Raw genomic sequence first — 14,159 nt, forward strand, 5'->3', positions numbered from 1 at the left:
ATCCCCAGCAAGTTTTGATAGCATAATGAAACACAGAGCGGGGAAGGGAGAAAGGGAAAAACCATCCCCAGCAGGAGTGGCACGACCACTCACCATGTTTTAAAAACTAACAAATTTCCTTTGATTTGAAACAGGAAAAGGAAAACTTATTAATAGAGAAAAACATGCCACAAGTAAAATCATCAAAACTGGGGCAGAAAAGTTTCTGCCATTATCGAAAATTTTCTCGGAGGAACGAGGAAATCAATTCAAGTTTTAAGGGATAGCAAGACAACACGATTTTTGAAAAAACAGCTGGAGGTAAGTCAATTTCAAGTTTTGAGGATATTTTGGGTTCATCCGCCCTCGAATAGGATATTTTTGGGTTCATCCGCCCTCGAATAGGATATTTTGGGTTCATCCGCCCTCGAATAGGATATTTTGGGTTCATCCGCCCTCGAATATGATATTTTGGGTTCATCCGCCCTCGAATAGGATATTTTGGGTTCATCCGCCCTCGAATAGGATATTTTGGGTTCATCCGCCCTCGAATAGGATATTTTGTGTTCATCCGCCCTCGAATAGGATATTTTGGGTTCATCCGCCCTCGAATAGGATATTTTGGGTTCATCCCCTCTCGAATAGGACATTTTTGGGTTCATCCGCCCTCGAATAGGATATTGAATTTAATCCTTCCTCCAAAGGACATTTAATTTATTTCGACCCGAGTGGTCCTGCTTGTATAAACATTGCCAAAATATATATTTTTTCATAAATCATTACAAATTAGGCGCCCACCTGTATAACAAGGGAATACATTTCATGTCTTTACAAATTAGGCGCCCACCTGTATAACAAGGGAATACATTTCTGTTTTTTCATTTCATGTCCTAGGTCGCCCACCAGTATAATGAGGGCATACATTTCTGTTTTTCATTTCATGTCCTAGGCGCCCACCAGTATAATGCGGGAATACATTTCTGTTTTTCATTTCTAGGTCGCCCACCAGTATAATGCGGGCATACATTTCTGTTTTTCATTTCATGTCCTAGGTCGCCCACCAGTATAATGCGGGTATACATTTCTGTTTTTCATTTCATGTCCTTGGTCGCCCACCAGTATAATGTGGGTATACATTTCTGTTTTCATTTCATGTCCTAGGTCGCCCACTAGTATAATGTGGGTATACATTTCTGTTTTTTATTTCATGTCCTAGGTCGCCCACCAGTATAATGCGGGTATACATTTCTGTTTTCATTTCATGTCCTAGGTCGCCCACCAGTATAATGCGGGTATACATTTCTGTTTTCATTTCATGTCCTAGGCGCCCACCAGTATAATGCGGGAATACATTTCTGTTTTCATTTCATGTCCTAGGTCGCCCACCAATATAATGCGGGAATACATTTCTGTTTTTCATTTCATGTCCTAGGTCACCCACCAGTATAATGCGGGTATACATTTCTGTTTTCATTTCATATCCTAGGCGCCCACCAGTATAATGCGGGAATACATTTCTGTTTTTCATTTCGTGTCCTAGGTCGCCCACCAGTATAATGCGGGTATACATTTCTATTTTTCATTTCTAGGTCGCCCACCAGTATAATGCGGGTATACATTTCTGTTTTCATTTCATGTCCTAGGTCGCCCACCAGTATAATGCGGGTATACATTTCTGTTTTCATTTCATGTCCTAGGCGCCCACCAGTATAATGCGGGAATACATTTCTGTTTTTCATTTCATGTCCTAGGTCGCCCACCAGTATAATGCGGGAATACATTTCTGTTTTTCATTTCATGTCCTAGGTCGCCCACCAGTATAATGCGGGTATACATTTTTGTTTTCATTTCATGTCCTAGGCGCCCACCAGTATAATGCGGGATTACATTTCTATTTTTCATTTTATGTCCTAGGCGCCCACCAGTATAACGAGGGAATACATTTCATATTTTTGCATTTAGGCGCCCACCTGTATAACGAGAGGAATACTTTTCAGTCTTATACTGCAGATCTTGAAATCAGTAACCCACCGGAAGGCAGAAGGTTACAATAGGAATCCCCAGCAGAAAATAGTAAAAATTCCCAGCACCGGAAAGCAGAAGGTTGCAACAAGAGGTCACAGCACAAATTCAAGCGCATGAGTCAAAAGGAAGAAAAGACGCATCTTGAAAGAAGCAGCCTGTGAACATTAAATTATGCCCAACATAACAAAGCTTAATGAAGGAAGCCATATCCCCAGCAGACCGAACAAAATGATGCAAACTGGTGATTCAGGAAAGTAAGAGGCCGGTGTTATCCCCGTCAGTTCTCGGAAGAAAGAAGCACTGGAATCGATGCAAGCCGACAAGAAAGCAAGGCATCAAGCACAAATGAAGAGATCTTGTAATCCGTAGTCTAGCCTAACTTCTTGATTTTTCTTTTAAGCATGGTGTAATAAGGAGGTCAGCAAGCAGTAAAAGTAGCATGCAACAACAGTAACATTGCAGTCTCATGGTAGTCTCAGCTACCAAAACTTCCCGAACTACATTAACCTGATTCCTGTTTAGCCCAGGATATGTAGGAAACCTCTGAAGCAAAGGTTCGGTCAAATCTTTTCAAAAAAATACTTCACACGGAGTACTCGAACGGGCAAAAATCGCTCGTATCCGCTCACTTTATCTTTGCACGAAAACCCTTCGTGTTTTCGGACAAAGAGGGGCAGCTGTGAGCACGTGATTTTCGCCCTATACGAGAATCACTCCCAAAAATTCAAAATAAAACAATTTTCCTTTGTGTGCAATGTTTGTATTTTTGTGGTATTTTTGTATAATTATTTGTATTTTTGTCTGTGCATGTTTATTTGTTTAAATTAATAAAAATATAAAATATGTCGCATTTTCATTTAGTATTTATTTAAGTTTGTTTTACAAAAATGAGAAAATCATAAAAAAATAATGTACGTTGCATTTTTAGCATTTAACGTCTAAATTGTGCGATTTTATCGTTAATTGCTATTTAAATGTGCGATAATAGTTATTTGGAATTAATTAGTATTTTTTATAAGTTAATTTAGTTTATAAGTTAATTTAGAATTTTAGTTTTATTAATTAGGAAGTAAAAGAAAAGAGAGCAAGAATATAAAAGAAAATCGGAATTAGGCCTCTTCTTCAATTTTGAACCACAGGCCCAAATATACCCAACATTCCTCTACGACCCGGTCCATTCCAAACCGGGTCGACCCAGTCCATAACCCCAAAGACCCAACACCCTTATTTCCCTATCTTTCATTTCAAAAACAAAACCCTAAAAAATTTTCATTGTTGAAAACTCCCATCCGCCCCCTCTCTTACCTTCTTCTTCTTCAAACCTCCAAATCCTCTCCCATGGCTGCCCTTCCCCTCGCCCAACGACCACCCCCTCCAGCCCTTTCCCCCCACGTCAAACCTCCATCGCCTCGCGACCAAACAACCACCTGGAGCAGCCACCTGCTGCCGCTGCTTCATCTTCTTCGCTTCATCATCGAGCTCGAGCTCCATGTTCGCCGCCTCACTAGCTTCTTCGGTCGTGCTGCTGCTGCGTTCTGCATCCTTCACTGCTGCTCCATCGTGCTGCTACTGCCAGCTTCACGTCACCATGGACGCTGCTGCTTCTTCTTCGTCGAAACCCAGCTCCATCTCGTCGCACCATGGCTGCTGCTCGATGCTTCTTCTTCTCCAGCTTCGCACAACCATGGCTGCTTTGTTGCTGCTGCTCGATGCTTCTTTTTCTCCAGCTTCGCGCGGCCATGGTTGCTTTGTTGCTACTGCTTCAGTTCTCGTCGTCGCCAAACACCCCTCCATCGAGCTTCGTCTATTGTTTAAGTTTCCGGGCAGATTCGAGTGATTTTGGTGCGATAATCGCTTCCGAACAGATTTGTTTTCATTCAAGTTCTTCGCCGTTCCGATCCGGTTAGTTGGTTTAAGTTTTGTTTCTGTCCGTAATTTGTTTGATATTTTTCGGATTTGAAATCAGATATGTTTGATATTAATTTCATGTTGATCGTTTTTTTTATCTTTCTTCAGTTTGTTTCATTCATTTTTCTTGTTTATTTTTAGGAAGAAATTGATTAGTTTAATTATAATGTTGTTAGATTTAAGTTGAAGATTCAATTAATTATTTTTCAGTTTGTTTTATTAATTTAAGAGGATTTAGTTTTAATATAGAAGAGTGTTAGTTTAAATCGCTTGAATCCGTTCTTTGTTGTTTAATTTAGATTTAATTCGTGTTCATTTTTTTTATTTTTAAGTTCGTTTTAATCCAGTGATTTAATGTGAGTTTATGTTTTGGTTTTTAATTTTTTGATTAATTTTGAATCATGTATCTTTGTTGTATTTTGTTGGATTTAATTTGAAGATGAATTGATTATTTGAGTTTAGTGATTTCAATCTGTTTATTTATTTTGTTTAAGTTTAATTTGAATTTGAGCTCATGATTTGAATATACTTATTTGTTATTGTTGTTGAATCTGAAAGTAGATTTGTTGTTTAAAGATTGTTCAATCAAAATAATTCCAGTTGTTTCTTTGTTGTTCATCATATAGTTTGAGTTTGTTCATAAAATCTGATTAGGAATTGGTTATAGCTGCTATATTTTGGTTAGAATTGATTAGTTGAACTTGTTATAGCTGACGGGGTAGATTGGTAAATTACAGTGTTTTCAGGGTCAAAATTGTAATTTCAGTAAGGTCAGAGGGGTATTTTTGGAATTAAAATTCTGAACAATTATTTATTTTGAGTGCTCTATCCATTAAGATTAAAATAATATTAAAATAATCAATAATGGGGGGACAAGATATAATGGTGGGGAATAATGCAATTGTTTAATATAAGCATGGGGAACAAGATATAATGGGGGAGGATAATGTATTTGTTTAATATAATAGGGGACAAAACATTAGGTAGTGGGATTAAAAGGGGGATGAGTGGAATATAGTGGGTTTTAATTTTTAAAAAATGCTGAAAGATGGTAATAAATAGGGGGACTAGGACAGAAAAGAGGACGGAAAAGAAGATAGAGAGAGAAAAAAGGGAGCTGAATATTTAAGAGAGAGAAAAATTCCGAAAATATTAAGACTTCCAAAAAATACAAATAAAAGCATTCTGGAAATTAAAAGAGAGAGTAATATACACCTGATATACAATTTAAATATTCTGATATACGAATTCAGAAATTAAGAGTTGAACATTAATTAGTCTTTCAAATCTGAAAAGATTCCCTTGGCTTCTGTCCGTTGATTGTTGTCGGTGTTTCTGGATTTTTATCTTGATTTTAAAATCTGTCACTGGTTTCTCGTTGCTGGTTGTTACTGGTTGCTGGGTGTTGTTGTTGTTGTATGCTACTGAATTTCTGTTGATCTCCCTTTTCTTTTGCTTCCAATATCAGGTACACAACTGACACGCTGGTTACTATAAACTGAAACATGAAGCATGAATACGAAAATGAAGAGTTGAAGTTCTAAATTTATTTTAATTATATTCTGAATTTTATTTGTATATATGAATTATTTAGCTTACTCTAATCAGAATCATGTAGTTGTTTAATATATATAGTGGAACATCTGACGATAGCTTAACAGACGAACTATCTATATATTGACTAATAAATAAATAAATGGTGTAGTAACTCCGTCTAGTTAATTCGTTATTGTTGGATGATTACCATGTCTCAAAAAGTACGTTAGTTCATCAAACGAATAAATCATTTCGGAACTTATAGGAATATTGTTTAGTTAAATACTATTGGTTAATTTCAGCATGTAAATGGTCTAGAATTAAAATTAGATTGCTAAGTTTTTTTTTAAATTTGACAAACTGTAAACATGCCTAGTATAATGTAACTAGGTAGTAACATGTGAATAAGATGACCCAGGTCTAGTTTATGCCATACACGTTGAGCATGGGCCCGCATTGGCAACGGACTGCCCTGCTTGCATCATTTTCAGAATTTATGAATCATATTCGAAACCCAATTATAACAACTCAGGCATTTAAATAAATTAAGACCTTTTCTCTTTCATTTTGTAGAGACAATTTCAATAGAAAAAATGTAGGCACTTTAGGATTATCCTTTTAAAATAAATGAGATGAGCCTCGCCCAATAAAACCCACAAATTGCGGGGCCCTCGATAAATGTTTAATTAAAATTACTTAGACTTCGGGATGAGCCGTTTAGCAAAATTCCACGGCGTTACCCAGAAATAATAATACGCTAATCGCTTTAGGCGTGCATTTTAATAATCTTACCTTCTTAAACTCGGGTGTGCATTTCATGCGACCCAAATCCAAATCCCAAAACATTGAATAAAAATATGTTCCGGATCGCGGGTGCATTTCATGTGACGCAATCCAAAGACATGTTTTTAACGATGTTCACATTCTTTTAAAAATATAATAATAAAAGCGGTAAAGAGTTAAAAATTTGCACATGAGCTCATAATTGTATAAAATCAGATAAACAAACCAAATATGACAGTTGAGCGACCGTGCTAGAACCACGGAACTCGGGAATGCCTAACACCTTCTCCCGGGTTAACAGAATTCCTTATCCGGATTTCTGGTTCGCAAACTGTAATACAGAGTCATTCTTTTCCTCGATACGGGATTAAATTGGTGACTTGGGACACCTTAAATCTCCTAAGTGGCGACTCTGAATAAATAAATAAATCTCGTTTCGATTGTCCTTTATTTGGAAAAACTCCTTCACCCCTTGCGGGCGAAAAAGGAGGTATGACACATGCTATGTTCCAACTTCAGACAAAAGGTAGGGCCTGATGTCTTGATCTTAAATGGACTAAAGATATGAATACTTTGAAAATTAGTTGGAAGGCAAAACCATGTTACTTCAGGTGCTATTGTATTCCGTGGGTGCCCACGAAATAACTCTTTACTAACAATAGGATTCTTTGAGTTGCCATTTCTCCTATATAAACACATTCAAAGTGTGACTACCACCACAGCTCTCAGCAAAACTTGAAAGCATTCAAAGATTATTTTTCTGCTTTTGAGGTCTTTAGCAGTTCTTCTTTCCTTCTTTGCTCTTATACATTAAAACTAAAAGATCATGGCTATTCGTATGCCTCGTGTAATCAAGAAGTCTTCCACATCTGTAGATGTTCCCAAGGGATATTTTGTTGTATATGTCGAGGAGGAGCAGAAGAAGAGATTTGTGATTCCCATATTATTCTTGAACCAACCGTTATTTCAAGACTTGCTTAGTCAAGCTGAGGAAGAATTTGGCTTCGAACATCCAATGGGCGGTCTTACAATTCCCTGCCGAGAGGATGTCTTTATCGACCTTACTTCTCGTTTGAGGAACTGAGACAGAAACTTGTTTTCACAATTTTGTAGAGCAGTAAAGCAGGATTTGCGCAGTTTGTATAGTTAAAGAGTTAGAGAAGGCTGTAGTTAATATTAGAATGAGAAATGTTAGTGAACTTAAGTCTGTAATGCCTGATTGTTATTCATGTCAAAGAGATGAATGACTCTGTACTTTTTTCTACTTCAAATATAATGAAGTACTGAATATTTTCCACTTGATGGTTCCATTCCCTTAGCATTGGTATTTCTTGTACTTGTGATTCCGTATACTCAAGTCCCCTGGTTTGCTAACAATTACGGACCAGAATCAGATGATCTCTAAATAGCCTAAACTTGACCACAATTAGCCCCGTTGCTGCATTAGCCAAATAATAAATAATGTGACAAACACTAGCATGCTTTCTCAACGGCGTCCTATTAAAATGTGAAGTTAGGAAAGCGAAAGAGCTTTGCTTTTCTACAATATTTGTAAACCAGTAGTTAACAATGGGCTCAAATGAATTTCTGATTTTCAAGTCACAGCTATATGTATGACGTTTATAATCTTACTTATAAAAGGATGATCTCTTTATTCAAGTTAACCATCCTTCATCTAGAGTAGCTAATTCACGTGCTTTTGAGTGTAATAACCTTACAGCAGATCCACATTTTGATCTGTTTTTTCTTCTTTTTTCTTATTTAACCAAAACTTGAGAATTTCCTGTTAGGATATAAGATATTGTTTCATATGTTTCATATCTAAAGAGTTATTTTTAATGTCATTTTTTTACTTAAGGACCTGCTTGCAGGCTGCTATACAAGCTAACTTAGCAGTGTCCACATGCAAAGCTGTCAGCATTGTTTGATATGCTGGGGATTATAAGACTTCAAAGGTTGCTAGTTTAAGAAGAAATCATCATTTTTGAGACATCATCAGTTTAATAGTTGGAAATTATGGTTATATAAAAAAATTATTTTCTCAAGGATAATGTTTACAACAAAACCATGTTCAAGCTTAGCAACTTTCAGGGATGTGTATCTAGACATGAACAATCACACGGTACAATTCTTTTTAGCAATTTTATAGTGAGGGATACTTTGTTCCAAGTTCAAAGAGAAGGTAGGGCTTGTAGTCCTTGAACTAAGGCCTAATGTTAATTTTTTGTTTTTGATAGTAATTGATGACATTTTCGGATTCCAGGGTTTTGTTTTATCTTAGTGGTCCAGGCATAAATATGCTCAAGGTTCCATTTTTCATTTAAACATTCCACAATGAAGAATGCCTTGCTCAAGTTGACAAAGAAGGTAGGGCCTGTTGTTCTTGAACTAATATAGAGCCTAAATTTATTATACTTTGAAGGCAAAAGCATGTGATACTACAATGCCACTGTCTTCTGCTGGTGCCCACAAATTCCTATTCAACACATATCAGCTGTGTTCTATGAGTTGCTAATATTGCCTATATAAACACATTCAAAGAGGTGTTTGCCACCACATCTCTCAGCAAAACTTGAAAGTATTCTAAACTTTCTCTGCTCTTGAAGTCTTTGGTACATAGTCTTTCTTTCTTTTCTCATTTATATACTAAGACTAAAAGATTATGGCTATTCGTATGCCTCGAATGATCAAGAAGTCTTCCACATATGGAGATATTCCCAAGGGTCACTTTGCTGTGTACGTCGGGGAGAAGGAGAAGAAGAGATTCGTAATCCCTATATCATTCTTGAGTGAACCTGTATTTCAAGACTTGCTTAGTCAAGCTGAAGAAGAATTTGGCTTTGACCATCCAATGGGTGGTGTGACAATTCCCTGCACTGAGGACTCGTTCGTTAATCTTACATCTCGCTTGAGGAAGTGAGAAGGAAATCAACCAGTCACAAGATTTTGCCACTCAATTTTGTAAAGTAGGATCTCCAGAGTGTACAGTTAGAAGAAACAGTAATTTGATATTAGAATGAGGAGATTTACCACTCTCTGACTAGGTAGACTAAAGAATTTAGCTCCATAAAGAACGGAGATGTAATACCTTTGTCTCTTGATTAAGGAGACATTTTCTACTTCAAAAGAAATTGAAGCGATGAAATGTTTTACTTCTAAGGTTCCATTCAATATCATATATTGATTGAGTAATTCATTGCAATTGAAAAATTGTTGCTCAAGTTTCTTGGTTTTCTAAGTCCGGCTAAATCTAATAGAAAAGCTATTTTGAAGATGTGATAAAAGCTACCAATGACCTTATCGAGCTAGCTCGTTGATCGGTTTTCTTTGATCTTAAACATTTACACTGCTGATTAAAATGAATGTAAGTTAAATTACCCATAGTACGATATGATACCTGTACTTTTCTTGAATACTGATTTACTAAACACAATTTTATGGAAATAACAAGGTTAGGACTCTTAATTTAATGGAAATAGGCTCAAGGACATGTAAGCAACCTCCACTTCCAACCAAGAGGTTGTGAGTTCGAGTCTCCCCAAGAACAAGGTGGGAAATTCTTGGAGGGAAGGATGCCGGGGGTCTATTTGGAAACAGCCTCTCTACCTCAGGGTAGGGGTAAGGTCTGCGTACACACTACCCTCCCCAGACCCCACTAAGTGGGATTATACTGGGTTGTTATTGTTGTTGTTGTTGCTCAAGGACATATAAATAGCCTTCTGTTCTATTCTATATGGAAACATTTCTCATAATCTGCTGAGATAACTCGAGTAATTCTAATTTGGAAAATTGATCCTACACAGTGACTTGGCATGAAGGACCAAACAAGTTGTCAGATATTGCAGTAAATTTTATTTCTAACTGTACTGTTGTAGAATTCAAACTCTCAATTATCCTGTGTTGACAATTACCTGTTGTTATCAATTTGATTTCTAAAGATCCTGTGTTTTCTATCTTGTCATGAAAAACCATGGGGCCTATTGATCTTCAATCACAATGGCCTAAAATCATAAATACTTGACAATGAGTTAGACAGCAAAACCATGTGATACTTCATCTGCTATTGTCAATCAACAGTGCAACAAATGCCTCTTCACCACTGAAATTTGAAATATGAGTGACTTGTTTTCTCTTATAGTACTGACGTAGATGGACACAAAATTTGTATATGGGGTATGTTTTAGTCCTAATGGATAGTGTTCCAGACACAAATCATCATAAGGACAATCCATTCTTATGCAATTGATTCTATGAGATCCTTTGTTCCATGCATAAGAAAATGGTAGGACATATTGTTCTTGAACTTATATGAGCTGAAGTAATTAATCATGTCAATTAGTTGGAAGGAAGGACCATGTGGTTATTGGTATGTCATTGTCGTTCACTGATGCTCAACCCAAATGGCTCTTTACCACAAAATCATGTTTTTTTTACTTTCCATTTGCTTATATAAATATGTTTTGAGAAGTTTCACACCATCACAGCTCCCCGCAAAATTAGAGAACTACTCAAAGCTTTCAGAATTTTAGTATTTCTTCTCTTCATCGTTTGCTCATCTTAAATAAAAAATCATGGCTATCCGTGTTCCTCGTATAGTCAAGAAGTCCTCAACATCCCTTAGTGTTCCCAAGGGCTATTTTGTTGTTTATGTTGGGGAGAAGCAGAGGAAGAGATTTGTAATTCCCGTAGCATACTTGAGCCAGCCTTTATTTCAAGATTTGCTAAGTCAAGTTGAGGAAGAATTTGGCTTCAATCATCCAATGGTTGGTGTCACAATTCCCTGCTCAGCGGACATCTTCATTGGCATCACTTCTCAGTTTAGGATTTAAGAATATGGTTGAGATCTTTTTTTCCTTTTAGGCCTCACAATTTTGTATAGCAAAGCAGGAGATCCGTCTTTGTACAATTGATTAGTTAGGATCTCAATGAGGCATAGCATCATAAAGGTTGGTGTTTTTTGACTCACAAAGATTATAATTCAAAAAATACAGATGCGACATCCATTTTTCTCACTAAATGTATCCAAATGAAATTTATCTTGAAGATTTGAATAATTCAGCTTCTCCACTTTGCTAGGATATAATTTGGAACATTGTCTGATTTAACTTATATACGCTGACAAATATAAATAACTTTTACACCATGTGTGTCATAGGCGGCTCAAGGGTAAGGCAGCACAAGCAATGACTTAGGGCCCCCAAAATCCCTTGGTAGTAATTTTAATTTTTTTATATAAAAATTGAGTATCTTAATGTTAAAAAGTAAATAACTTAATACAAGAAGGAAAAGAAAATTTTAATTTGTGACTACCGCTGATAGTTGAGATTTTAATAATTTAAAGGGTATAAAGATATCTTTGATTTTTTTATTTAGTGGGTAAAATTTGATTTTTTATTTAAAGGGTATAAAGATATCTTTTATTTTTGACAAGAGTGGGTTGCTTTAGTGGTGAGCACCCTCCACTTCCAACCAAGAAGTTGTGAGTTCGACTTACCCCAAGAGCAAGGTGGGAAGTTCTTGGAGGGTGGGAACCAACGTTAAAGGAAATATTACAAGTAGAAGATAATACTATAATCCGTATACTCAATAAGATAACAAGAATTAATTTTTGTTAAATACCTATCTTATAACAATTTTGCATTAGGATCAATAATGTATTAAGAGAATCTAAATGGATCGGATTAGCTATATTATCATTTAAAATAGTTAAAAAAAATAGATTTCAAACAAAAATATACAAATTTATTTTTTTAACAAATTAGGGCCCCTCGTCGAGATTTTGCTTTAGGCCACCAACAATGTTTGGCCGCCCCTGACGAGTGTATTTTAACCTCCTGTCTCTTTAACCTGATGGACAATGGTTTAAGTTTCTCTCTTTCAACTGCTTTGTGTTCTTTCACTGGGATCTTTGCATTTGAATTGGGTTAGCAGATATGTTATTCCAAAAGGTTCATGACACGGAAACTGATACTCATTTCTTTCTGCAAATTTGATGTTTGAAATATATGACAATGTTGAACCGGTAAGTTAGCTGCTCAAAGGGCAGTTCTTGGACTAAAAAATGAGTGAGAAATATCATGTGCTTCCCTAAAGGGGTGCGATTGACTGATTGGTTGACGAGTGAGAAAAAAAAATTCCAAGATTTTTCCTCAACAAATCTGATTCTGACCATAAAAATATCATGTGCTTCCCTAAAGGGGTGCGATTGACTGATTGGTTGACGAGTGAGAAAAAAAAATTCCAAGATTTTTCCTCAACAAATCTGATTCTGACCATAAAAATATCATGTGCTTCCCTAGGTTAGTTCTTTTTTAATAAGAAGAAAGGGGAAACGCCGTTGCCAGGGATCGAACCCGGGTCACCCGGGTGACAAGCGGGAATACTCACCACTATACTACAACGTCTTGCTTGTGCTTAGATTGGTGATAGACAAAACTTATAAACTTATGAAGTACCAAAAAAGGAAAAACTACTAGATAAAAAAACACAATACACCAATTTGTATTCACAATCTTTTCTTCTTTTCGGGTACTTCACTACTAGCGAAGCATGGAAGTTAGTGACCGGAAAATAGTTTCTTCGCAGGGAATGGTGATGCCCATGTCGTGATCAAATCCAAATTCTTCTTCAGCGCATTGGAGGAGGCACTGAAACTCAGGGTGAGTCAAGAAAGAAATTGGTACGATGTATCGAGTTCGGTTCTCTCCGACGTATACTGCAAAATGTCCTTTTGGTACGTCAATGGAAAGTCCATATTCTTCATCATAATAATCCTGCTTCTTACCCAAACTCAAACACCTTTTCATAATTTGTTTCAACATTGTGGCTTGTGGTAGCTTGTTTAATTTTCTAATGGCCATTTTTTTAATATATTTTCTCGAAGAAATCTAAAGAAGGTGGAGAGCTTTAGGAAGAAGAAGAAATACTAATAGTACTTATTCTTTGTGTTTGAGGGAAAGAGATGCTACTAAAGAAGTAGTGTTGTTTGGGGTTAGAGGGATATGAAGTGAAACTATTTATAGAGGAAAACCACATCTTTTTTAATCCCTTGTGTGTGTTGAAGTTTGGCAAAATGCCAAAGTCCCACATTGGTTGGGAGTTAAGTTTGGAGGGGATTTTTCCCCTATAAAAGAAGGCCTAATGTTTAGGATTGAGACACACCTCTCATTTGCCTTCTCATCTGTTTAAGGCATTTGTATCTTCTCTCTTTAGTATTATTTCACTTGTATTTTTGGAGTGGAATAAAATATTGGTTGTGTCCGAGGAGTAGGCAAAATTAGCCGAACCTCGTAAATTCTGGTGTTTCCTTTATTGTTGTTTTATTGTCTTATTTATTATTTGGTGGCTGTCATAATTTTTGGTATAGTAGTTGTGACTTATTCACACTATATACATTTGGCTTCCGCAACAATTGGTATCAGAGCCAAGGTACTGTCTAAGTATGCTCTGTGGTTGCAGCATAGTCTGATCTTCCACATCAGAAAAGATTTATCTTGGTAACTGAGTCAAGGTTCTGTCTGAGTATGCTCTGTAGTTGCAGCTTAGTCTGATCTTCTACATCAGAAAGGAAATAATCTTGATTTGTGTCGTCAGCTATTAAATAATATTTGTGTCAAATATGGGGGACAATAAACAAGAAGAATCTACATCAAGTGTCAACAATACGTCATCATTGGCATCTTCGCTTATGACAAGAATTGTGTCAAATGCGAAATTTGCGGTAGAAATTTTTGACGGGTCCGGACATTTTGGGATGTGGCAAGGCGAGGTTCTAGATGTCCTTTTTCAACAAGGGCTAGATCTGGCCATTGAAGAAAAGAAACCAGATGTTATTGGAGAAGAAGATTGGAGAATTATCAACCGTGTTGCTTGCGGTACCATTCGATCCTACCTTGCTAGAGAGCAGAAATATCCATACACAAAGGAAA

At 36.5% G+C, this 14,159-nt stretch overlaps 1 protein-coding gene and 1 long non-coding RNA gene across 2 annotated transcripts; one reads left to right on the forward strand and one right to left on the reverse strand.

Moving 5' to 3' along the window:
• Positions 1-3,065: 3,065 nt before the first annotated feature.
• On the forward strand, positions 3,066-5,570 carry LOC142166398 (uncharacterized). The gene is made up of 2 exons (XR_012696812.1): positions 3,066-3,906; positions 5,381-5,570. It is a non-coding gene; the product is annotated as an uncharacterized LOC142166398 (long non-coding RNA).
• A 7,200-nt stretch (positions 5,571-12,770) lies between these two features.
• LOC142166065 (protein SMALL AUXIN UP-REGULATED RNA 51-like) lies at positions 12,771-13,091 on the reverse strand. The gene has a single exon (XM_075224478.1). The coding sequence runs from the start codon at positions 13,089-13,091 to the stop codon at positions 12,771-12,773; it is 321 nt and encodes a 106-aa protein (XP_075080579.1).
• Positions 13,092-14,159: the final 1,068 nt, after the last annotated feature.

The sequence above is a fragment of the Nicotiana tabacum genome, chromosome 11 (genome assembly GCF_000715075.1).
Source record: "Nicotiana tabacum cultivar K326 chromosome 11, ASM71507v2, whole genome shotgun sequence".
Classification (NCBI taxonomy): Eukaryota; Viridiplantae; Streptophyta; class Magnoliopsida; order Solanales; family Solanaceae; genus Nicotiana; species Nicotiana tabacum.

What these genes read in the sequence shown, in the direction of transcription:
- LOC142166065 (XM_075224478.1), bottom strand. Translation starts at nt 13,091, where the DNA reads ATGGCCATTAGAAAATTAAACAAGCTACCACAAGCCACAATGTTGAAA.